Source organism: Euphorbia lathyris, chromosome 1, assembly GCF_963576675.1.
Source record: "Euphorbia lathyris chromosome 1, ddEupLath1.1, whole genome shotgun sequence".
In the NCBI taxonomy this organism is placed as follows: Eukaryota; Viridiplantae; Streptophyta; class Magnoliopsida; order Malpighiales; family Euphorbiaceae; genus Euphorbia; species Euphorbia lathyris.
Window position 1 is genome coordinate 98,475,764 of NC_088910.1, and position 26,439 is coordinate 98,502,202.

At 37.3% G+C, this 26,439-nt stretch overlaps 2 protein-coding genes and 1 pseudogene across 2 annotated transcripts; 2 read left to right on the top strand and 1 right to left on the bottom strand.

Moving 5' to 3' along the window:
• Window positions 1-15,578: 15,578 nt before the first annotated feature.
• On the top strand, window positions 15,579-19,188 carry LOC136208470 (probable RNA 3'-terminal phosphate cyclase-like protein; annotated as a pseudogene).
• On the bottom strand, window positions 18,733-21,178 carry LOC136208460 (UDP-glycosyltransferase 83A1-like). The gene is made up of 2 exons (XM_065999366.1): window positions 20,663-21,178; window positions 18,733-19,777 (listed from the first exon to the last, which is right to left on the bottom strand). The coding sequence occupies exons 1-2, from the start codon at window positions 21,156-21,158 to the stop codon at window positions 18,903-18,905; spliced, it is 1,371 nt and encodes a 456-aa protein (XP_065855438.1). The 5' UTR covers window positions 21,159-21,178; the 3' UTR covers window positions 18,733-18,902.
• On the top strand, window positions 21,163-26,112 carry LOC136208466 (UDP-glycosyltransferase 83A1-like). Its single transcript, XM_065999375.1, has 2 exons — window positions 21,163-23,826; window positions 25,171-26,112. Exons 1-2 carry the CDS (start codon window positions 23,364-23,366, stop codon window positions 26,061-26,063), a joined length of 1,356 nt encoding a protein of 451 aa, XP_065855447.1. The 5' UTR covers window positions 21,163-23,363; the 3' UTR covers window positions 26,064-26,112.
• The last annotated feature ends 327 nt before the right edge of the window (window positions 26,113-26,439 follow it).

Here is a 26,439-nt window from a genome sequence, read left to right on the forward strand (position 1 = left end):
CGGTGAATCCACATCCCCAAAACAAATTAAAAAAAATTAATTAGTGAACAATTTCATCAAACATCATACTAAAAAATTATGTCACTTTTTTTCTGTACTATTAAGAAATTATGTCACATTTTTTTCTCTCCATATTCTGTAGTTTTAGCGGATAATTATAAAACTAGTCCTATTTTAAAATCCATTTACATATTTAGCCTAATTCTCAAACTTCTTACAAATCTAGGCAGTTTCATTGTATTTGGATAAAAATACAATTGTCTTCCTTATTCCCCCTTTTCCCCCCATCAAACACATTCAACATTACTCATTCACCACACTTGCTCCACACTTTCCTTCTTCTCTTTTTTTTTCTTTGCATTTTTTACAACAATTCATACAACAATCAAGTGAACAATCCAAGAGCGAAAGCTTTGTTCATTCATGTAAGTATGATGTTGGGTTTGACCTAGATTTCAATTTTAATTTCAATACAATATCACATATGTGTAAAATGATGTATATAAGATGTATATGTCAAATTCAAATGAAAATAGTCTAGGTTTATGCATTTCGGACCCATTCAACCCATTGAAACTCTGTATTTTTTCAGATTTATCGTGAACTGTTTTCTGGGATTTCCGACTTTGTCTCATCTGTCGTACCACGAACTAGTGCGACAATGGCCTAGTGTTTTAATGTTGTCGCATTTGTCGTATTTTTTCACAGTGCGACAGAATCCAGAAGTATGCGCATGTCGTACTTGTCGTATTTTTTTAGGGTGCGACAAACTCTCTTAGTATAAGCTTGTCGCATTTTTTCAGGGTGCGACAGACACTCTTAGTATAAGCTTGTCGCATTTTTTCAGGGTGCGACAGACGCTCTTAGTATAAGCTTGTCGCATTTTTTAAGGGTGCGACAAACTCTTTGAGTATAAGCTTGTCGCTTTTGTTTGTTAATATGTGCTTTTTTCTCAAATGCAGAAGTATGTCGTTTGGAACTGTTCTTTGTATGTTATTATGACACGACCATTGGAAAACCGTTCAAGAAGATATGATATACGTGAGCGGTCAATCGAAGTTGTTCCATTTTGCAACTAACATTGATTTGCAAATGTTAAAAGTGAAAGTGTACACTTCAGTAAGTATCGATGCAAACGATTTTGAACTACATATCTCCATGCAGTCGACATACGGTCCAAACAAAGTTCTTGAAAGAGTAGCACCAATTAAAGATGATGATGGTGTTATGGTTTTTATAGACTATTGTCGTATGAATCCGACTGATTTGATTCTTCTATATGCTACCTTTATACCACAAAGAAATGATGAAGAAAAAGACATACAACGTAAGGAGACGAGGAAGCCCCAAGAAAAAGAGACACGGACAAAAGTTGTGCTTGTACAATCAAACCCTGCTTCTACACACGAATTTGACGCCCGTGGATTAGATGATATAATGGAGAATCGAATTTGGAATGATGATGATGATGCTTATGATGCGTATCCCGATGATGATTATGATGTTGAAGAAGTTCAAAATGAAGTACCTATTCGGCAGAGTGAAGCTAGCGTTGTCAAAACAGAGCCGCAAGTTGATCATGTCCTGAAATATACCGAGGATGATTCAAAAAGATAAAGGAGAATGACTGATCCATTACGGTGGATTCCAGAGGCCCCCAAGGCACCCGCGTTGGCTATAGAAAAACTTGCAAATAAAGGTGCCTTCAGTTTAAAGGTGCATGATATTTTCGCCAACAAAGTAGGACTGTAAAATGCACTCGGGAAACATGCAATTTTGAATATGTATCAATTCGGCAGGTGGTTACGCCCCTCGTGCACTGGAGACCGGGTGGTTCGCCTTCTTCCTTCTCTTTCTCTCACCATTCCCTTCTCCTCCTCTTCCTATCGCTATCGTTCGATTCTCATTCTTTCTCCTCACCATTCGCTTTTCCTCCTCTTCCTATCGCCGTCGTTCGCTTCTTGTTCTTTCTCCTCGTCGTTCGCTTCTCCTCCTCTTCATATGGTCGTCGTTCACTTATCATTTGCTTCTCCTCCTCTACCGTTCGTCATTCGCGTTTGATTTGTTCAGGGAGAAGAACGGGGAATGGGAAAGACAAAAGCAAATTTGTCCAAATACAATGAAACCGCCTGGATTTGTAAAAGGTTAGAAAACTAAACTAAATATGTAAATGAGTTTTAAAATAGGGCTAATTTTATAATTATCTCTTAGTTTTAGTTGTAATGGAAACCTTTACTTACAATAAAGTTATGCATGTCTCTCTTAAAGTCAAATATATTCCGTTGAAACTTATTTGCTATATAGTCAACTACTTAATTGCATATAATCAACTACTTTCTATTTAAGCATCGATATACAAGTAACTTTTTTTTAGCAAATTGTAAAGTTCAAAGATTTTATTAAAATGAAGTTTCGTGGTTTTATTAGAACTTTGTTGCATTTTACCCAAATTACATACATGTTATTATTTTCTAATATAGCAAACTTCAATAATTAGCAAATTGAGCCTTTTGTGAGAAACTCTAGCAGAAATTGTGCGTCTGTTGATACTTTTTCCACCTTTTTCCATTTGATCATGTTAGTAAAATATAATTTTGAAATTTTTCGATGATTTCGTGGGGATTTTTAAGGATCCCTATATAGTTTTTTTGGGGGGCGGGATAGAGCGGGGATTCCCATGGTTCGAAGATAGTAATCCCACCGCATTCAAATTTAGCATTCGGGGGTAAAGTTTCACCCGTCTCAACCCCTACCTCCAAAACATTCGGTGCTTCTCTGCCTCATTGCCACCTCTAACCAAATATAGGAAGGGAGGAGTGAGAGAGATTTTTCTCAAATCAATAATGTGTTGTTTTAGATTTAGCTTAATTCTCTATTTATAGATTAGGTATCCTTATCTCATTAGAATTAGACAATTGATGGGTGCGGCGCCTAGGTAGAGTTTTACGACATATATATTATGATAAGTGCGTTACGACTATGGATGTGATCTTCCTAAATGCTCTATCTCTACTAGACGCTACTACTTAGGGGCAAGTGTACCCCGTCGTATCAAGTAATAATCCGGTTAAGACCGGGTATCGAATCCACGGGATTTATAACTACAAGTATTAAACGACATAGTTTTATACGTTATCTAAGCGGTGAATACTTTGAGTTGATTCGGGGAACAACTACAAACTACTCCTAACTACGGGTGAGACAAATTTATATAACAAAAACTCTACGAAATGATACGGATGGCGATAAGTTATAAATATGATAAATAATGACTCCCGATATATATACGGTTAATGATTTACTCTTGCAATGACGACTACGTGTAGTGTGACCGACCCGTGAAGTACTTAGGCTACGTGGTTCCTAGTCAAGGCGTGTCTAATGCTTGGGATCAGAAATTAGGGCCCGTAAGTCCCGTGGTTTGCCAATTCCTACGGTTTCCGGAGCGTCACTTCCGGTAAGGCAACACCTATATGAATCCCTAAAGATAGCCCGAATGGCGTCGGAAATCGCGTGCTCCTACACAATAATCAATTACGAGTATCAAAACAAGTAACAAACATCAACACATATATAGAAAAAGAGATTATGAATCATAAATTATAAATATGGAGAATGTAAATATGGAATACAACCAAGCCTAGTACATAGGAAGAGTACAAGATAATTAGCAAGTGAAAAGGGAAGAATCCACCCTCGGAACTAGCTAACCGGACTCAAGGCCGTCTCTTAGGACTTGGAGGTGGAGCTTTCGAGCTTGGTGAATGGAGATGGAACGGAACTTTGACGGAATGCCGGAATCAACGAACAAGCTCTCAAGGTGATAGAGATTTGCTATAAAAATAAAATCTACAACTAAGTAGCAAGAGCTTAATGTATAACAAGAATTGTATATATAAAAGGCTTACTAAATGAGTGCTAGTCACTCCTATTTATACACATCAAGCTAGGGGTAGAATTGTAATTTCACAAGATACAAGTATGGAGGAACATGATTTTCTACAGATTTCCCATGACACGCCTCGCGTATGGTGGAGTACGCCCCGCGTATTTGCCCATTCCGTCAGAAATCTCCTGCATGTGGACCAAATCCAGATCTTGTTGTCTCAACCACGCCCCGCGTAGACTGGGGTGTGCCTCGCGTGGTTGAGTTTCTGAGATTTTATTGCTTGAATTGGGTCTTTTACGCCACACGTAGCTAAAGCACGCCTCGCGTAAGTAAGTCTCTGGTTTTTTGGACTGAAGAACTTCCCATACACACCCCGCGTGTATGGTTGTACGCCCCGCGTATTGTCAGTTGACTTAGAAGATCTTGCAGTCTGACATTCATGATTGAGACATTATTGCTTATCATTGCTCATACGCCCTGCGTGGAAGGTAGGACGCCCCGCGTAGTAGTGGGTAAGTTCCACGTGGTGCCTGCGGATTGAGCAATTATTTCTGACAATGTGTTCCACGTCCCGCGTGGAGGGTGATACGCCCCGCGTATGTCGGAGGATTTTTGCTCCTTGCTCGTACCTGAAATACAATTCTCGAGAGCCGAGTTAGCTTGACGTTTTATTTTCTAATTTAATCAAAAATAAGGAAAATTAACCGAAAGTACAGAATTTATTTTTATTTCGTTATTTTATTAAAACATTCTATTTTTGCAATTAAACTTATTTATTTCATCTAAAATTAAACCGTAAATCACGCTAAAAGATAGGGACGAAACGCCCCTATCAAACCTCCTCGGACTTTAAAGTTTTACTTGTCCTCAAGTAAAAGAAATCGAAAGACAATGGATTGAGATTATTAAAAAACAAACTGTCGGTTGGTTTTACCAAGTGCATGATCCCAAAGCTAAAGTTTTATGCAAAGTTTTCGGTAAGTACCTACGCAAACAAATGAGTGATCAAAACTTGTTTGAAACCTCCATGATCAAATTTAATAGGCAATATTAACGGGGGTCGATTATCTTTTGAGAACCCGATAGCACCTCACCAAGGGATTTCACTCTTACGCTCAAATTTTGGTGGGTCGGTGTTTTTGCACTCTCATTTGCACTTACTCGAAGTCACTTTGAGTTTGCATTTTTATCCGGGTTTTTCCTCCTATGTCATGGTCTAGGCAATATTAAAAATGAACCCGGAGGGGGGTTGTAATGTGGGTGGCTTTTTAGTGGTTAATTTTTGGAAACTCGAGTTCAAACACCATTTTGATGATCGCACCATGTTTTTATTTTGGCCTTGGCGAGTTCGTAAAATATAACTCAAAATTGCTCGGGTGGAGCTTGAGAATGCCTTTTGCTCTTTATTGTGTTTTTCTTTTTCTTTTTATTTTGAGAGCGGCACAAAAACGATTTCGAAGGCTTATGGTGCTTACTTATCAAGGCCTTGGCTTATTTCGAGTAGTTTTGGTGCGATTTGATTTTGATGGTATTTGAACAAGAGGAAAAAGGGTTAAATGTTAAAAGGGTATTAAAAAAAAGTCGATTAATAGGCTCGAGGGGGTTTCCTAGAGGTTAATGAAAACGAGAAAAATAAGTTAAGAAAAGAATTAGCCTAAGTGGGTTCGTTTTATCATCTATTGCCATTTATACCAAAATAAGTGTACTTAACCCGGTATTAGGTGCAAACTCTATGAGTCGAGTGAAGTCAAAGCTCTCGAAAGATTGTGAAAGAAATAGAGTTCTCGTACGAACTCTTTTAGGCTCAAAAATATCTCATAAAATTTCGGGTTAAATTGTGTACGTTCAAGCTCTCGTTGGATTTTCAACTATCCCGTTTTTATTGCCTTTTTAAATTTCATTATAGAGATGACTTGTGGGTTAGGACTCAATGCTTTTGTTTAGTACGAATCTAGGCTTTGCATAAATTCTATAACTTCAGAATTAAGACTAAAATTTCTTACTAAAACCGATCCTTTGTGTTAACGTTTTTTCATTTAAGAACAAATAACGGAACTTTTAATTAATTTCCGAGGGAGGTAGTGTGTCGGAAAAAATTTAAGAATCAATAAATTAGTTTAATTATTTTGTTGTTTATTTGATTTTTATTTTTGATTTTGTTAGTGCAAAACAAACGGTGAGTGCGGGGTTGCACGACCCTCCGCGTTATTAAAATGACGTCTATTCCAAGAACGTCGCAAAAGAAAAGAAAAACAAAAACAAAAATAAAGATGGAATTTAAAAAGGACCCTGGAAGGTCAGGTCCTACGCGAGGCGTGCCCTGCGGGGCGCCCCGCGTAAGAGGTGCATTTTAAGCCAATTTTGGCCAGAGACTCAGATACGCGGGGCGCACTAAGAGGGGCACCCCGCGTGTTCCGAGCTCTGGGCTAGTTATACAGGAAAAATGGCGGGGCACGCGGGGCGTAAAATGGGGTACGCCCCGTGTGAAGATTATTAATTGATGCATAAACAAAGAAAAATGAACACGAAAAGAGGAAATAAACAAATCGAAAAGGAAAATCATAAATATATTTAAAATAAAAAGAAAGTACAATAGAAACACAAAAACAACAAAAGAAACAAAACGAACTAAAAACATAAACACGAAAAGGGAAAACGAAAAACATAGAAAAGACAAAGGGAAACTAAGGTGGAGGTGGAGGAGGATGCCCATTGATGTTGAAATGTGTGAAGAACGCGTTGGTGAAGGCATCAAAATTAGCCCGATCCTCACGCCGTTGGGCCTCGATGGAATCGAAATGAGTGGTGAAGGTGGAATGGTCCATGAGGCGATTAGCCTCAAGGGTATCGAAGCGGGTGGTGAGAGTGGCATTGAGGTTGGCGAATTGAGAATCGTAGTGGGCACGATCTTGACGTTGTTGGCCTTCCAAGGCGTCCAACCGAGCATATATGGAGTTGAAGTCATGGTTGGGCGGTGGGCTAAAGTTTAGGCCCATGTTCGAGTCCGATCCCTCGTCCTCGTCTTCTTGGGGTTGGGCTGCCCCCGAACTCTCACCCGGGCCGGAGGTAGGGCACTTGAGTGATTTGAAGGCATTTTTGTCCAAGGGTCGCGGCTCCAAGCTGGGAAGGCGGTCAAGGGAAGCTTCGCCAAGAGCGAAGGTGGCGAAGATGGTGATGAGATGGCCCAACCCGAGTTTGCCACGTTTTCGGGTGGGCATGTGGTGGAGTTGGACGGCCACGAGGTAGGAAAGGTCGTAGGTGAGGCCGTTTGCACAACAATAAAGGGCCAAAAGCTCGTGCTTATTGACCTTGGTGGACTCGGACTTCCTCGAGAAGTAGAAGGAGATGAAGCGGTGGAGAAGTTGGAGGATTGGATCGCGGATGCAGGTCGGGCGGAGGTTGGAGACATCATAATCGTCGGACCCGTGATGGAGGTCCAAAAATCATGAGGGGAGACACCCTCGGGCCAATGCTCTATGCCGTCCTCCGCTTGACGGGTGAAATGGTTGCGGAGCCATTGTGTGTCAATGGAGAAAGGGTGGTTGTGAAGGCGGAAGTTGAAGAGGGCGGCTCCGGGAACCCCGTTAGACTCGAGGGTGGTGTAGAACTCCACGACCAACGATGAATAAACGTGGTGGCGTGCCCGATAGTGATCGAGCCAATTTAGAGTGCGGAGGCGGTCCTCGAAAGCACCTCCAAGGCTGTAGCGATCGAGGGTGCTACGGTTGATGTAAGGGAGTTCCATGATATGGGCAGCGGAGAGTGTTTGGTAAGATTGGGCCTCCTCTTCGGTGAGGAGATGGAAAGGAGCTCGATATTGGCGGGTGAGTGGCGGTGTTTCTTCTCGTTCGGGAGGTGGTGGTGATTGGCGTGGTTGGGAATGAGAAGTACGGGCCCGAGTGGACCGCGGGGGGCGCATGTCGGCGACATGCTTGTGTCTTGCCATGGTGTTAGTGAGGGATTGAGAAAGAGTATAGGAAGAGTGTGGGGAGTAAGAGTGAGTTGTGGGGGAGAAGAAGGAAAAAAGGGAGGAGTATATATAGGGGAGGAGTGGAATTCCAAGGGATTCTCGGAATTCCAGGAGGGGTACGCGGGGCGTGAAGGGGCCACGCCACGCGTATCCCACCTCCTGGTCTTTATTCGACACGAAAACGGCACGGCACGCAGGGCGTGTGGGGAAGCACGCCTCGCGTATCGCACCTCCTGGCCATAAATTGGTGGGAGAAAGGCGAGGACGCGGGGCGTACATGGGGGTACGCCCCGCGTGAAAAAAAAGGATAAACTGAAGTTTTTGTGGTTTTTAATTATTATTTAATGTTTTTATGGATTTTTATTACTTTTTAATGTTTTTATGGTTTTTAAATTATCATTAAGAGGGTAGTTAAGGCAAAATTTATGATGGAGGGAGGTTGAAGAAATTTTGAATTTGAAAAGGTGGGATGTGATTGGAGGGAAGAAGAGGTGGAGTGGAGAAGTGGGAAAGATTTTTGGGGAAGAGGAGAGAGTGATGGGAAAGGTGGGATGAGAGAAGGCTGCCATGGGGAGTTGTAATTCGCAACTCCCCTAGGATACGCGGGGCGTGCCCTATGGGGCGCCCTGCGTGTCCGTACACGTGGCTTTTATTTAACGGAAGTCCCATCGGTTGAAGGTACGCGGGGCGTGGTAGGATAGACGCCCCACGTAGCATGTCTTTAATTACGAAAATGGGGACAGACACGCAGGTACGCGGGGCGTACTGGTGTGTACGCTCCGCGTGGCTTATTTTTTTTTGGATTAAAAATGGGATTTGTTTTTCTTTTGATTTATGAGATGGGAGAAAATAAAAATAAAAATAACTAAGAGGAGAAAACTAAAAACAACATAAAAGAGAGAAATATAAAAATAAATAAAATAAATAAATAAAAATAAGGTGAAAACGGTTATGATACATATAAACAAGAGGTTTGAGAAATTCAAACCGATGCTACGTTTAGAGTCGGAGTAGCTCGACTTTCTCATGCGGTGGCTTACTGCAGGCTGTCCGGGTTGGAACTCGATGGGTCCGAACTTCTACTATTCAGGAGGGTTATTACCTGTCCGGACTCTCTATTTTTGCCCCGCGGGTTTTGCTCGGTGTTTGCCGGAAGAGTTCCTAATGGCCTCTCCTGTTGCTGACGATTCAAGTGGGCTACCTGGCGGCTAAGGTCCCTACAAAACACCTCACTATCGGCAAGACGAGTTAAGATATCCTTTAACAAGGACGTTACTGACTAGCCATGCACATTATCGGAAGGTGGAGTGTTCCGATTACCGGGCATGGTTTGTGATTGCCCTAGCCCATTTTTCCGATATTCTTGATCAAAGTCGGATGGGGGCCTCAATACATTATTATTATTATTTCCATACGACAAGTTAGGGTGTTGGTACCGAGGCCTCCATCCGCTGTTATTATTATTGTGGTGGTGTGAGTAGGAGTTCAGGTTAGGGTTGTACCTTTGATTGCCTCCTATGTAACTTACATTTTCGGTGTCGCCGGTGAAAGGGCTACCGGCTTGGCAATTAAGTCCGTCATGATCTCCACCACAATGATTGCACATCAGGACCTGTGCAACTTTGTTAAGGCTCAACTGGGCTATTAAAGCGTCAAGTTTTTTATTCATTTCCGCCATGGAACTTTTTGGAGCCTCTTTCTCCACGGCGAACGTTTGATGTCGCGAAGGTCCGGCAAGCTGATATTCTTGCCACTGTACGCTTTTCCTTACGAGCTCGTGGATGAGCTCATATGCTTCACTGGCCGACTTCCTAAACAGGTCCCCACCTGCTGCGGAATCCACGGTGGCATGATTAGTAGGTGTTAATCCGTGATAAAAAGTACTTACCAAATCGTGCTTGGGGATATCGTGGTGCGAGCAGCTTCGAAGCAACTTTCGGAATCTTGCCCAAGCCGCATAAAGGGCTTCGTGTTCGAGCTGCCGAAAGGTAGTGATGTCGTTCCTCAACTTAACCATTTTGGAGGGCGGAAAGTAGTAAGAAAGGAACTCCTTCTTAAGTTCCACCCATGATGTAATCGAACCCGCCTCCAACGAGTGCAACCACTCCAATGCTTGTCCTGTCAAAGAGAAAGGAAACAACTTTAGTCGGACGGCCTCAACCGAAACACCGTTATACCGAGAAGTTTCGGCACATATAAGAAATTTATCGAGGTGTTCGTTAGGATTTTCATGGGGTTCCCCTCCGAATTGACCAAGTTGTTGGATGAGTTGGATCATGCTAGTCTTGATTTCATATGTGTTGGCCGGGATGGTGGGGGCAACGATTCCGTTGCGGTTTTGAGGACGGTGCGGAGCAAGAATCTCCATCATCGAGCGCATGTCATTGCCTCCACCATTGCGGTTGTTGTTCACGGGTTGCACCAGCGGCCTTTGGTTGACCTCGGGCTGGTTAGCTTCATTGTTGAGGTTTTCCATTTTCTCTCTCCGAATCCTACAAAGAGTACGTTCAATTTCAAGATCAATAGGAACGAGAGTATCACTCCGGGATCGGGTGTGCATAAAATAAATAAATGAAATAAATTATAAACAAGAAAGAATGTTGTTAGTAAAAAGTGTATATAAAAAGTATATATAAACAATTTATACAAAAATAGTGCCTAGACTAACAATAAAACGTTTTTGTCTAATATTGCAAGAAATTATAAATCCCCGGCAACGGCGCCAAAAACTTGATGGGTGCGGCGCCTAGGTAGAGTTTTACGAAATATATATTATGATAAGTTCGTTACGACTATGGATGTGATCTTCCTAAATGCTCTATCTCTACTAGACGCTACTACTTAGGGGCAAGTGTACCCCGTCGTATCAAGTAATAATCCGGTTAAGACCGGGTATCGAATCCACGGGATTTATAACTACAAGTATTAAACGACTCGGTTTTATACGTTATCTAAGCGGTGAATACTTTGAGTTGATTCGGGGAACAACTACAAACTACTCCTAACTACGGGTGAGACAAATTTATATAACAAAAACTCTACGAAATGATACGGATGGCGATAAGTTATAAATATGATAAATAATGACTCCCGATATATATACGGTTAATGATTTACTCTTGCAATGACGACTACGTGTAGTGTGACCGACCCGTGAAGTACTTAGACTACGTGGTTCCTAGTCAAGGCGTGTCTAATGCTTGGGATCAGAAATTAGGGCCTGTAAGTTCCGTGGTTTGTCAATTCCAACGGTTTTCGGAGCGTCACTTCCGGTAAGGCAACACCTATATGAATCCCTAAAGATAGCCCGAATGGCGTCGGAAATCGCGTGCTCCTACACAATAATCAATTACGAGTATCAAAACAAGTAACAAACATCAACACATATATAGAAAAAGAGATTATGAATCATAAATTATAAATATGGAGAATGTAAATATGGAATACAACCAAGCCTAGTACATAGGAAGAGTACAAGATAATTAGCAAGTGAAAAGGGAAGAATCCACCCTCGGAACTAGCTAACCGGACTCAAGGCCGTCTCTTAGGACTTGGAGGTGGAGCTTTCGAGCTTGGTGAACGGAGATGGAACGGAACTTTGACGGAATGCCGGAATCAACGAACAAGCTCTCAAGGTGATAGAGATTTGCTATAAAAATAAAATCTACAACTAAGTAGCAAGAGCTTAATCTATAACAAGAATTGTATATATAAAAGGCTTACTAAATGAGTGCTAGTCACTCCTATTTATACACATCAAGCTAGGGGTAGAATTATAATTTCACAAGATACAAGTATGGAGGAACATGATTTTCTGCAGATTTCCCATGACACGCCTCGCGTATGGTGGAGTACGCCCCGCGTATTTGCCCATTCCGTCAGAAATCTCCTGCATGTGGACCAAATCCAGATCTTGTTGTCTCAACCACGCCCCGCGTAGACTGGGGTGTGCCTCGCGTGGTTGAGTTTCTGAGATTTTATTGCTTGAATTGGGTCTTTTACGCCACGCGTAGCTGAAGCACGCCTCGCGTAAGTAAGTCTCTGGTTTTTTGGACTGAAGAACTTCCCATACACGCCCCGCGTGTATGGTTGTACGCCCCGCGTATTGTCAGTTGACTTAGAAGATCTTGCAGTCTGACATTCATGATTGAGACATTATTGCTTATCATTGCTCATACGCCCCGCGTGGATGGTAGGACGCCCCGCGTGGCAGTGGGTAAGTTCCACGTGGTGCCTGCGGATTGAGCAATTATTTCTGATAATGTGTTCCACTCCCCGCGTGGAGGGTGATACGCCCCGCGTATGTCGGAGGATTTTTGCTCCTTGCTCGTACCTGAAATACAATTCTCGAGAGCCGAGTTAGCTTGACGTTTTATTTTCTAATTTAATCAAAAATAAGGAAAATTAACCGAAAGTACGGAATTTATTTTTATTTCGTTATTTTATTAAAACATTCTATTTTTGCAATTAAACTTATTTATTTCATCTAAAATTAAACTGTAAATCACGCTAAAAGATAGAGACGAAACGCCCCTATCAACAATTAACTTCCAATTTGAACACTTATTCTGATTTCTATTAGGATTAGTATTTCTAATTAGTTAATCAATTAATTAGCTAGAATTAACTTAGTTAGGATTACTATTATTTACTTTCTTAATTAAATAAGTATGCGAATCCAATTAGGATTCCATCCGAATCTGACTTTTAACCTGCACGAAATTCTTATAGAAGATGAAGCGATCAAAGCTCTTGACAGTTTGAAGGTAAGATTATGTTTTTTTATTTGTATTTTTAGATATGTAATGTTGGGTAATTGGTCTAAATATGTAAATATCCCCCCATTTGATCCGGTTTTGTAATTTTTTCATTTTTTTTTGTCAAAAGTGATATGGATGAGAGAAAAAATAAAATAATATATTTTGAGATGATTTGCTAATTTTTGATAACTTTGAGGGTGTTGCATCGGAGATGCTCTAAAAAGGTGACAATTTTTTTAACTATTAACTTTATGTTGTACATGAGGTAGGATTGATGTAAAATTGTTTCTTGTAAATGTGACAACTTTTTTAACTAATTTTGTGTTGTACATGAGGTAGGATTGATGTAAAATTGTTTCTTGGTAAGTATTGAAGATTTCTCTTAGAGTAATTTTTTTATAAAGACAGGTTAGTTAAAATAGCGCGAGCATTCGACTAATATAAACTAGGGATAAAGATATTGGTATCATTTGGTAACATTTACTCCCTAATGTATTTATATAGGTGATATTTAACTGATTTTGAATAAAAAGTTAACTGATTTGTTTATTTTTTCCATATTGCACAATTTGTGATACACGACATGTATAAATGATAATTGTTTTAATTTTTTTTCCATGTAGACTTAATATGTGGATAAATTTATCCACATATTAAGTTTATAAGAACAAAAATAATTGATTTATATACATGGCACATGTCAAAAATTATACCATATAACAAAAATTAACAAATAAATTAATTTTTCATGAAACTTAATTAAATGTTATTAAATAATACACATAAATAAATGAAAATTTTTTAGATATTATGTGAGCCAAATAGGAATAAACCCGTATAAACTATCAAAATTGATAATTCATTTACAACCCATAAAGATTAATTCTGTTATTATAGGGAAACATGAATTCTAAATTCGTTGAAAAAAAATGTTCAAAATTGATAATTCATTTAGAACCCTCATTCATCACGAGAAACTCTACCTTACTAATTAAATTGATTCGGTTGGGTTAATTCACCCGGCTGAACTTAAAACCATGGTTGAAAAATATAGGAAAACTAGTTTTTGGCCCGTGCGATGCACGGATTCATCTTAATATATAAATATTAATAAAAATATAATCTAATAATTACAATTAATGACATAAATTGTTTCAAAAAAAAACAATTAATGACATAAAGGTGCTATATAAATTAAATATTATTATTTTATTTTCACATTTACTTTAAATAATCTTTTTATAAATAAATAAAAGGCTTAAAGCATTATTTGACCCTGACCTATCCAAAATTTTGTCATTTGGTCCCTGACCTATTATTTGGTCACATTTGGCCCCTGATCTATCCCATTTGGTGAAATTTCACCCAATTTATATTCAAACTTTAACCGAATCGTTATCTCATTGACAAGTAACGATATTTTGACACTTGAACTTGAAACGTGATATTTATTAAAGTGTTTTTGCCACATTATGTGAAAATAATTAATTAGATTAAAAAAGAAAAAAAAGGAAAAACAAATCCTAACTAATATCTATTAAGTTCAAGTGTTAAAATATCGTTACTTATCAATAAGATAACGATTCAGTTTAAGTTTGAATATAAATTGGGTGAAATTTCACCAATAGTGATAGATCAGGGGCCAGATGTGACCAAATAATAGGTCAAGGGCCAAATGATAAAATTTGGATAGATCATGGACCAAATAGTGCTTTAAGCCTAAATAAAATAATATAATTAAAATTAATATATTATATTATATTTTTTATCAGTAAAAAAGGAGAAAATGACACTTCATCTCAATCGTTACTGTTTTATATTATACAATATAGATAGATATGCAGAGAATTAGAGAGATTTTAGGGGTTAATTTAAATTCTTTAGAACTTTTAGATATAGTACGGATAAAATAATTTTTTTATAGATAAATATGATAATATAATTAAAATTAATATATTAAATTTTTTATCACTAAAAAAGGAGGAAGTGACACGTCAGTTCCATCATTACTGTTTTATATTATATATAGATAGATATGTAGAGAATTAGAAAGATTTTAGGGATTAATTTAAATTCTGTATAACTCTTAGATATAGTACGGATAAAATAATTTTTTTATAGATAAATATGATAATATAATTAAAATTAATATATTAAATTTTTTATCACTAAAAAAGGAAGAAGTGACACCTCGGTTCCATCGTTACTGTTTTATATTATATATAGATGAATCATTTTATCCCTATCACTATCCTATGTATATTAAATATGCGATAATAAATTCTTATATCTTATTTTTATCTTTATTCCAATTTTTTACCCTTATCCTTATAACAACATTTATCTCTATCTCTACAAAATATCAAACGGCAGTAAAAAAAAGTTAGGTAAACCTCAAAAAGAAACCACGATATAACGAAACAGCAGAACTCATCGTCTGTGTTCGAAATTCATAAGGTTTTTAAGATTTTCTTTGAATTTGGTCTAACTGAAATTAGGGTTATTTTAAAGTCTTTGGGTTAAGGAGCAAAAATACCCCCAACGTTTTGGGTCAGGAGCAATTTTATCCCTAACGTCTAAAATGGTGCAATTTTGCCCCTAACGTTGGAAGTCAAGAGCAATTTTACCCTTAACGTTAATAAATTTGGTCAATTTCAGATACTATTATAAAACACAAATATTTTTGTTCCTTATTCAGTACCAATTGCATAACAATTCGTTCTGAAAAAAGGATTTCAATCTTTTTTTATAATTTAATAATAGAATTTGAGATTAATATTTATAAATTTGATGAATTTTTTGAATTTATTTTGCCTAATTCATACAAATAGATAGTATGTTTTTTTATTTTTTTTTTCACATCCCAACGTATGTTTATGATTTGTTACTGATAAAATGACACACGTATGAAGTGTAGATCACAAGATTCATGACTGAGACGCCAATTTGATGAATTATTTCTCAAATTGATCCAATTTATTAACGTTAGGGGTAAAATTGCTCTAGACTTCCAACATTAGGGATAAAATTGTACCATTTTAAATGTTAGGGTTAAAATTGATCCTGGTCCAAAACGTTAAGGGTATTATAACCTTCTTTCAACTCTCACCACTATTTAAACTCCTTTGCTAGTTGAGAAGAATTTAAACTCCTTCAATAAACTCCTCGTTAAACCCTCACCTCTGTTTTGTATAAAGATTATCCGGGTTTTTGTTTGTATAGAGAAGAAATTCGCAAAGATGGGGAAGACAGGTTATAAGAGATTGAAAGGCAGCCAAAACCTTCGGCAGAGATTAGTTTTAGCAACCCTTTCTGCGACTCCGCTTCTGATTGAAGACATTCGTGGTGAAGAGACTGTACCAGGCCTCCGCCCCCATGAGATCTCTTTCCTCCGCCTACTTGAGAGAATCTCTGATGATTGTCTTATTGAAATTAATGAAACTGGTAACCCTGATGACTTACTTCTGTAAATTTCTGTTTAGTTTGTCCTTGTTTTGATTTTGTCAAGTGTATGTGGCATGCAGGCACCAAGTTCAAATACAAGCCTGGGATTGTGATGGGTGGGAAACATCATGTCCATGATTGTGGTGTTATCAATTGGTTATTTCCTGGAGCCACTCGTTGTTCTCGGGTTGTTTGCCAAGAAACCCCTTATCATAAAACTCAAAGGTACAATAATATCTGTTGGAGGACCAATCTTCTATCAGATCATTAAAGCTGATGTATAATCAGTTGTTGAATTCATTCTAGATAGTTGCAGGGGGGAATTGACTAGTTACACCTTATAGGCTTTTTAATCTAGTAGTAGCTCCAAATTCTGAAATGATGTTCCGACTAGAAACACTATTTATTTATGGTCTGAAACGCTGATTCCATCTCAGATCATGACATACTATTAATGGTGGTGCTGTATTAACTCGTAATTTTCATGATACTAAATGGAACTAGGAATTACATTTAGAAACACATTTTGAATCTTTTTCAGGTATTACAAATGATTCTAAAGACCCATCTGTTGACACTTTTCGATCTACTACCTTGCCCGTGTTGAAGCAATTTGGAGTTCCTGAAGGATTGGGGCTGAAGATAGAGAGTCGTGGAGTTCCGCGGTGGAGAAGTTGTTTTATCAGTACCAATTGTTCAAAGTCTAACGGTGGGATTCTCAAAACATGTCCTTCAGTTTAGTTTATCTGTTGTTATTTCTATTTTCTTACTGTTCTGTTCTGCTCTACAGGCAGTTAGCTGGATTGATGAAGGAATGGTTAAAAGGATTAGAGGGGTCACTTTCTCTACCAAAGTGTCTTCTCAGTTCGAAAATACCATGATTCATGCTGCCCGTGGAATTTTTAACAGTTTCCTCCCTGATGTTCACATATTTACTGACCATAAAGCTGGTTCACAGGCTGGAAAGTATGCATTGCTCTCTCAAAAATGTTCTTTTATTCATCAAGTTTTGTTCTCTTTCTTATACTCATGCTGTTTTAAATAAAATTTGGACAAATTTATCAGAAAATGTGAGCTTATAATAGCATTTTGGAGATAGTACTTACATAATGATGATGCCATGGCAGTTCACGATGGTTATGGAATTTCATTAGTTGCCGAAACTACTTCTGGTTGCTTCATTTCTGTCGACACAGCAGTTTCTTATGCACATGGTACCGATGAAATGGATGATGAAAAGAAAGATCCACTGCCTCCACAGAATGTCGGTGAGCAAATTGCCTATCTTCTTCTTGAAGAAATTAAGCAAGGGGGAGTTGTGGATTCAGTGCATCAGGTTTGTGCTATTTCTTCTCTCTGAATGAAATTTATACAACAATGTTTCCTTCACTGCTCCATATACTGTGTTTAGTTGTGTGGAACAAAAGGTGCATGTTCCCCCTGTTCCTTAAATACTACTAATTGTAAAATTTCATAAAAAGGTAGTATTTGTGTGCGGTGTCTTCTATAATAGTTTAGTTTCAAAGCAATTGATGACAATACCCTTTCTAAAAGACTAGTTAGGTGATCACTTTTACATGAATATATGTCTATATTGCTAGAAGACACTGACCAGAGGTCACGGGTTCGAGTCTTAGGAGCGGCCTCTTGCCAATTAAATTGGCAAGGGAAGGCTTGCCCCCAATACACCCTTGTGGTGGGACCCCTCCCCGGACCCTCGCTCAGCGGGGACGCGTAATGCGACCGGGCCGCCCTTTTTTTTATTGCTAGAAGACACTGAGAACTGATGCATATTCCTGATTAGAAGATAGTAAAAAGTGAAATGTGACACTTATCTGGGTTTAGAGTAAGATGCTACATCATTCTTCTAATATTTCCTCTTATTCTTGTTGCTTTAATCTTTGGTTTGTAGGGTTTACTATTTCTTCTTTATGCAATATGTCCTCAAGACGTGTCTAAAGTTCGTGTTGGAAATCCCATCACACCTTATGGGATAGGAACTCTGAGACAAATCAGAGATTTTCTAGGGGTTCAATTTATTATTAAGCCAGACCCATCAACTGGGACATTGATTCTCAGATGCGTGGGATGTGGATTGAAGAACCTTTCTAGAAAGATTTCATGATGACACTTTACAACTTTATGAGATAAGGATTCTTTGTTGAGAACTGTATGAGCTAATCGCGGTATGCCCTTTCTCTAGAGTAAGGGCTCACTTAGGGGGAAGATGAAAGTTGCTATACTTATCAGAGGACAAATCTTGAGGATATGAGAATCAAGAGGATTGGAGATTTTTATTAGAAGTTAATTATAGTAGTTGCTTTTATAAAATTATTGGTTTTAATTAATTAATTTATGGAACAGATTCAACTTAATGAATTCAGAACTGCACAAATTTATCTACAAAAACAATGATATCAAAAGTTAGAAACACATTATTTAAGTGTAATTAAATGAAATCAAAATGAAAATTATGAATTATAATTTTTCAAAGACGTTTTAATAATTAAGTATTTATAAATAGGTTTATCAAAAGCTCTATTCTATGAGAAGGAGGATATGGGGATACCGGTACACTCCTCTCCGGCCCATCGAGAATCACATTTTATAGGAGTCACCCTTTCCCTGACCACACCTCTAATCCAAGCCAAAACAGTGACATTTTGATATGGTTAGGAACAAAATATTATCATAAATATATTTACATTTTCCAAATCCAAAGTGGAAAAGAAAGGCAAATCTCAAATCTCAAACATATAATTTCAATGGGCTTGAAAGTGAGGCCCATTTATGCTACCATTCACAGGCCCAGAAACTCAATAGTCCAAACCCATTATAGCTATCCTTCCAACCACTTGATAAATTTACTAAAATTTGTGAAGGAATCCCCACCTTCTTCAACATTGTTTCTCATAATTTTCATGACTTTCAAACACCTTTCTTTTATACTTTTATCCCCAATCAATTGCTCTATTTCCCCCTTCAATTCTTCTTTCCTTATAATTCCCATCTCATCCTTCTCCAATCCCAAACCAACCCTCCATGAATCACAAATATAACCCTTATTAAGAAATTGGTCTCCAAAATAAGGCCAACATAAGAAAGGTACCCCATTACTTATACCTTCAATTGTAGAATTCCAACCACAATGACTAACAAAACAAGCAATTGAAGGATGACTTAGAACCTTATGTTGAGGTACCCAACCTACAATTCTCCCATTTTTGGGCTCAAATCCATCTGGGTATTTTTGATTTTGTGTGATTTCAGGACGAACCACCCAAAGGAAGGGCTTGTTTGTGAGTTGTAGGGCTAGAGCTAGTTGTTCAAATTGAGTTTGGTCAAAAATTGTGAAGCTACCAAAGGCTACATATATGACTGATTGATGGGGCTGTTGATCAAGCCATTTGAGGCATGTTGGGTCTTCTTTCCAGAATTGGGCTGCTGAATTTTGATTTGGTGAAATTGGTGTCATTAATGGGCCTATTGGGCTGAGAGTTGGTGATAGGGAAAATGATCCATGTTCAAGTAAGAAAGCTGAGTTGCATAATATCCACTCAGTTTGTAGTGAATCTTCAAGTGTTTTCTTGAGGTATTTGAACATTGTTTTTTTTTGGGAATTTGAATCCCCAAATGAGTTCCATGGGAAGTTTTGTGTATCAAATGGAGGAATTCTTGGAGATAGCTCAAGTATCTGTTTGTTGGTTGTGAATCCTGTCAAGGAAAGGAAAGGAAAATATATGCATTTTTGTAATGAAAACTAGCTCAAGTACCTAAATAGCTGAGTAGTAGCAGGAAATTTAGAGAAATTGAAATACGTGTCACTTTAAACGCATTAAAAGACAAGTTCAAAAGAATAATAGGCTATTTTAAATAAGTTCATAGGTTACCTTAACGAAGTTAAGAGACTAATAATATATCTTTAAAGGTCAAAGAATCAATTAACCGATTTAGTTAATACAAACCATGATATATTAACTTTTAAAAACCTTTTACGTGCCTTCTATGATGCATACGTTAAAAAGGGTTCAATGAGTTTTTTAGGGTTTAAAATATCAGGAGCTCTCGAAACTTGGATAAAAAAGTTAATTCCCTTAGTTAAATTGTTCAAATGCAGTGACGGTGCCAGCTCAATGTTTAAGGGGCCGGAGCCCTCCTATTCCAGCAAAACCCTAAATAGAGTGATGCCTACCCTGAAATCAACCTCCTCTTCTCTTCTACCTTCTCCATCTCTTTTGAAGTATGAACCTTATTTTTTTTTTATTTCTTCTTTATTTTCAATATTTCTACTTCTTTATGTTCACCACATCGGCATTAAATTTTGTCCCCACTCTCTGTAGCCTTCCTAATTTCAAATCCAGGCTCTGCCATTGTACACGTGACAGAATAAGATTGGATTTGGACAGTATATCATTTTAAGCAAATCTATATAAGAGAAAATAGTTTATTTTAAACAAATTAAAATGTGTAATAAATTACTCTAACCAAGTTTAAGGGTTAACCACAATCGGATTTAGAGAATAACAATTGAAATTGAAGTTGATGATTTGAATAATACAAACACTTGAAAAGAAAGAAAGAAAAGAAAAGAATTGGTACCTTGATGATCTATATAGCCTTGATCAATAAGTTGAGGAACTTTTTGAAGCAAGGAAAACATAGCAGCTGAAGAAGGCCAAGCAACAGCAACTTTAATCCCCAATTTATCAGCAACATTTCTAACCCATCCCATATACCCATCTGCAACTACACAACTAATCACACCATCTTCATCCCCTTTCTTCAACCCCTTGATGTTTATATCTCGAATCAGTTCTTCAAGCTTTTCAGGCATGGTATTCAAAATTGACTCGCACAGTTTTGCAATATCAGTTCTGTCATCTTCAAAGCCCAACCCATCTGAGATTGAAACCAAACTAACAGATGAATCAATTGGATGATTAGCAGAAGTAATCACTCTCTTGTGATTAAATTCAGTGTTAACGAAGGTGACTTTGAAATCGAGAAAGGATAATCTGAGAGATAAGTGCATCAAGGGTTTAACATGACCTTGTGCTGGGTATGGAATTACTAGGACATGACCCTTCCTAACCATTCTTCTCTCAGTTTCTTCTTAATTTTGTTTCTGATCAGAATCTCAAAATTTCAATTGTTAATGGTTTTTAATTTAATTGTTTAGGGCGTCAGCAATGACCCATATCTCTTTGGAAAACTTGGCCATTAAGTATTGGTCAGGATAGACTGCTTGCACTACGAGTTGACTCCAACAGAGTTCTAAATATATATATTTTTTCCATAAGCAAAAATACTCGGTAATGTTAATAATTACAAGTAATTTTATCACTAACCTTTTAAAATCATGTACTTCCTGTGTGTTTTGCATAGCTACATGTTTTGCATAGTTACATGTTAGTCGGTCTAAATTTTTTTGTTTTTATATTTCTTAGCCTAATGGTTGAGAGCTTACATATGTCTTGGAAGGTCATGGGTTCGAATCACATCCGGGTCTGGTGGGGATTTTTCTTTCTTCTTTATAATGTAAGCGCATTGCGCAATTTTTTTTTTAAAAAGATCAATATATTTTTAAATTTGATAAATTATTTGAATTTTAAATTTTTTTATCCATCTCATTCAATATAACTTTTTGTTTCTAGTTTCTAAATCAGTCAAATCTTTTCTTTTGTATTTTTCAAATTATTAACTACACATTTTCAATTTTATCATCTGAACTCTTTTTTCTGCAAATCCATTGGCAACCACCTTCATAATACTTCACTGCTTGTCGTAAATACCTGAAACTCCTCGGTTCCAAATCAGGCAAACACTGCACCACTTCTTCCATTAGTGTTTCCTCTGCAACTTTTTCCATCAAACTACTCCAAAAATCATTATATTCAACCTCAATATGAATTCTGATCATTAATATTGTATGCAGCTCTAGTTGGTTCGAGCTAGACCTGTTCATGGGCTGGGTCGGGCTGGGCTTGGACCGGGCCTAACCGGGCTTGTCATATAATTACTTTGTCCTAGCCCAACCAAGCCCGCACTATATTTACATCGAGCTCGGGCCGGGCTGGGCCAAGCTAAAAGAACTAATTCTCAAGCCCAACCCGGCCCGATCCAACTAATATCGTTCTATTTTTTAAAAATTAAAATTGAACTAAAAAATTATACTATAAATATAAATAATAAAATACAATAAACTAAATTTTAGAGGATTATTTCAATAAAAATCAATTAACGCAATCCTAAATAAAAAATACGTTTTTTTGATAGTAATAAATAAAAGAGTAACAAAAATATGTGCATGTTCATCAATTCTAAAAAATATATGGTTTGGAAATTTGTATGTTGAAGAAATTTAAAATTTTTATTTTTGGAATATAAAGTTTATTAAACTATAAAATTATTAAATTAAAATTTCGGGCCGGGCCGGGCTGGACATGGGTTTTGAGACAAATCTCAAGCCCAACCTACTCTATATGCAGACCTATACGGGCTTGGACCGGGTCAGGCCTATTACAAAACATATACGGCCAATCTCAGTCTTTGAAGAGCGGGCTTGGACGGACCAGTGGGCTTTTGAACAGGTCTAGTTCGAGCATCATTACTCGGTTCACAGGCCAATTTGAGTAAGGGATGCCATTATCGCTCACCAAAACTCCTTCCTTCTGGTTCGCACAATTTCTTCTCAGATTTTCAATTGAATCAATTAAGGAATTGGAACAAAGTTATAGAGTGGAGTCAGCTTATCAAGTCGTCTTACCGTACACTTTATCGGAACCTTCGCCCATTGAAGTGTTGTAGAAGAAATTAGGGATGGAAGTATTTCCAGAGACTTTTGAGAGAAGAGAGGAGGAGATCTGTTTTCAAAGCAAGTGCTATTTGGAAGACTATTATTTTATTTTACCATGAGTTGTTGTTTTTTAACTTTCAGATTAAAAATTAAAAAATTACTTAATTTACAAAATTTCCCCAAAAAAAAGGTCCTGAATTAAATTATGATACAAATTTATATTAAAAGACACAAGAAAAAGTTCATGATTAATATTACTACTAAATAGTACACTATCAATTATTCTTAAAAAAATAGTACTATTAATAAATGTTTAAAATTATATAATAACAGAATGCAAACTGCCAGAGACAGCGAAATGAACAGTAAATGATTCCAATTTGAAGATTCCATTGGATATGAAGCAGCAATAAGACAATAACTCAATTATAGTGCTTTTCTTGTTTCAAATTATAAGAATGACTTCAACTTGTAACCCTTAAAACCATCTCTGAAAAGTAAAGAATGAGTAGTAGAATAGGCAATCCACATATCCTGGTAATACCCTATCCAGCACAGGGACATATGATTCCTCTTATGGAGCTTTCTAAATACTTAGCCAAACATGGGTTCAGAATCACCTTCATAAGCACACAGCAAAATAATGAGTTAATCATGAAATCATTCACATCACAAGATAATAAAATAGGTGTGGTTTCCATAGATTCTTCAGAGAAAGGGTATAATTCATCAGGAGAAATAATGAGGGTTATGCCAGGGAAAGTTGAACAAGTGATTGAAGAAATTAATGCCTCAAACAGTGATAAGATCAGCTGCATTATTGCCGATCAGAGCATTGGATGGGCCTTGGAACTTGCAGAAAGGAAGGGAATTCCACGAGCTGCCTTCTGTCCTGCTGCAGCTGCACAACTTCTTCTCGGATTTAGCATCCCAAAGTTGATTCAAGATGGAATCATAGATCAAAATGGTGCTTTTCCTTTCTTTCTTTCTTTCATCAAAATCATATTTTTCGGCTTCATATTTGTCGAAATACTGGCGTTTACTTCCTCTGCTTTTGGACTTATTTGTTTAGTGTTTGCTGATTAATGGTAGTTGTTTAATGTTTTTCTTTATTGATGGTAGATAGAGGTGTTAATGAAGCCAAAGATTTCTGGTTAAATTTGGTATTGGCTCGTTAATGTGTCGAGCTCTTTTAATTACAATTTTGACCACTTTAATCAAATTGATCCCACATGTATAAGTAGCATTGAACAAAAGCCCTATAACTGTCACAATTATTACACTAAGGGAGTAGTTTGGGTATTATTTAGGTGGTTAATTAGGTACTGTTGTTTGAGTAATTAATATGATTGATTAAGTCAACATCAGTAATTAATGTAGTTAACTGAGTTAAACCTAATATCTAATGTAGTTGACTGAGTTTGTCACATCCGGATCTAAATTTCTAGAATTTATACCTTGATAGTAAACAGGATATATAGAAGGTTACCGACCGTTTAGGCGGGGTTTGGAAGTTGGCTGCTTATTGTGAGAATTATGGTTAGAACTTTGATAATTTAATTATAATATAATGGCGTTGGATAATTTGGAGACTCTTAAGTATTGATTATGATCTTTCTATTTCACGCCCGATGCCGATTGAGGTCGTCTAGGGTCGGGTGTGACAGAGTTAATACTAGAATTGTCATTTTCTGTAACCGTTGCTACCTTATAGCTCGTACGACTATTTATATAAGGTTTATCCTACCTTGTAATAATCATTATGAAATTTATGAATATTCTAATTCTTTCTCTCTCCCTTTTTTCTCTAACTTCATTCTTTCTCGTTTTCTCTATTCTTTTCTGAACTAATCTTCCATTTTCAGGAATTCTAATCTTGACATATTCACATGAGTTTGAACTTTAAATTCTTAATTTTCAGACTAGTCAAAATCTGAAAACAGCCATTAAGTGTTTTTTTTATGAATCTTATGAGTTGTGACTAGTTGAGAGTTAAAGAATAGTACTTATCAAGGAACAAATGAGGGGACTTAATCGCCTATTAGATGCTGAAAATTGTAGAATTTCTTTTATGGAAAATATGTATAGAGTTTTAATTTTTTATTTTTTTTATTAAAATTATATCAATGGAGCACCCGTAGATCGCGGTATTCAGATAAGCATAGACGGTTGCTATTGAGTAGCTTGTCGGACAATAAATGTATGAATTCTAATATAGTTTAGGACCGAAATTTAGAGCGGTACTATAATTATGCGGTTTACTTTGTTGAATCTAGATTTTAACATTCTCTAATCCTGAATTTGCTTACAGGAACCCCAAAAAAAGACCAGATAGTTAAACTTTCACCCACAATGCCAGCCATGAAAGCATCCAACTTAGTCTGGGCCTGCCTAGGCAACATCGAGGCACAGAAGAACATTTTCCAACTAATGCTTAGAAATAACAAATCAATAAAACTAACAGATTGGCTGCTCTGCAACTCAGCATACGATCTAGAACCTGCAGCATTTAACTTATCTCCTCATCACATACTTCCAATAGGTCCCATTTCATCCATCAACACACAAACAACAAACCCATCAGAAGATCAAGACTTGTCATGTCTTAAATGGCTCGATCAACAACCACCAAAATCAGTCATTTATGTTGCATTTGGAAGTTCAACAGTTCTTGACCCAAACCAGTTCCAAGAACTAGCTTTAGGATTAGAACTATCCAATAAACCATTCCTCTGGGTTGTAAGATCAGATATAACTACAGGCTCGACGAGTTTCAATGCTTTCCTCGAGGAATTCAAGAAGAGGGTAGAAAATGTTGGGAAGATTGTTGGTTGGGTGCCTCAGAAGAAAGTGTTGGATCATCCTTGTGTTGCTTGTTTTATTAGTCATTGTGGTTGGAATTCTATTATTGAAGGTGTGAGTAATGGAGTTCCTTTTTTGTGCTGGCCTTACTTTGCTGATCAGTTCATGAATGGGAGCTATATTTGTGATGTGTGGAGGAATGGATTGGGATTTGATAGAGATGAAAATGGAGTGATAGTGAGGGGGGAAATTAAGAATAAGGTGGAGATGTTGTTAAGTGATGGAGATGTGAAAAATAGAGCTTTGTATTTCAAGGAAATTGTTAGGAATTGTGTGAAAGAAGGAGGTAGCTCTTGCCAAAATTTGGAGAAATTTGTTAATTGGTTAACAAGTCTTGTATGAATTTATATATGGTCTTACCAAGATTTGTTTATGTTACATTATCTATATAGAATGATGGATTTCTTTATATAATTTGTTTGCTGCCAACCCAATCTCAATATTGTATAGTTTACATGAAATTTGTGATTTGCTACTAGCCCGTTCAAGCCCGTACTTCAAGAGTTGGGCTTGGAGGTGTTTATTTGATATTAGTCCACATAAGTTTTCACAAAAATACATTGGGATTGAGATTTATTTCAAAAACCGAACAAATCCGGCCCGACCCAACATATAATCTTCAATCCAATATATACCTTTTTTTTTGGTAGGAACAGGAAAGATAAAAACAAAACACAGAAACATAACCCGGGATTAGCCTAGGGAAGCTAACCCCCAC

Bases quoted from the DNA above. Each gene is read 5' to 3' on its own strand.
- LOC136208466 (XM_065999375.1), top strand. From the start codon at position 23,364: ATGAGTAGTAGAATAGGCAATCCACATATCCTGGTAATACCCTATCCA. The intron at 23,827-25,170 runs GTGCTTTTCCTT...ATTTGCTTACAG, and splicing joins TGGAATCATAGATCAAAATG to GAACCCCAAAAAAAGACCAG.
- LOC136208460 (XM_065999366.1), bottom strand. From the start codon at position 21,158: ATGGTTAGGAAGGGTCATGTCCTAGTAATTCCATACCCAGCACAAGGT. The intron at 19,778-20,662 runs GTACCAATTCTT...TTTCCTTGACAG, and splicing joins AGGCTATATAGATCATCAAG to GATTCACAACCAACAAACAG.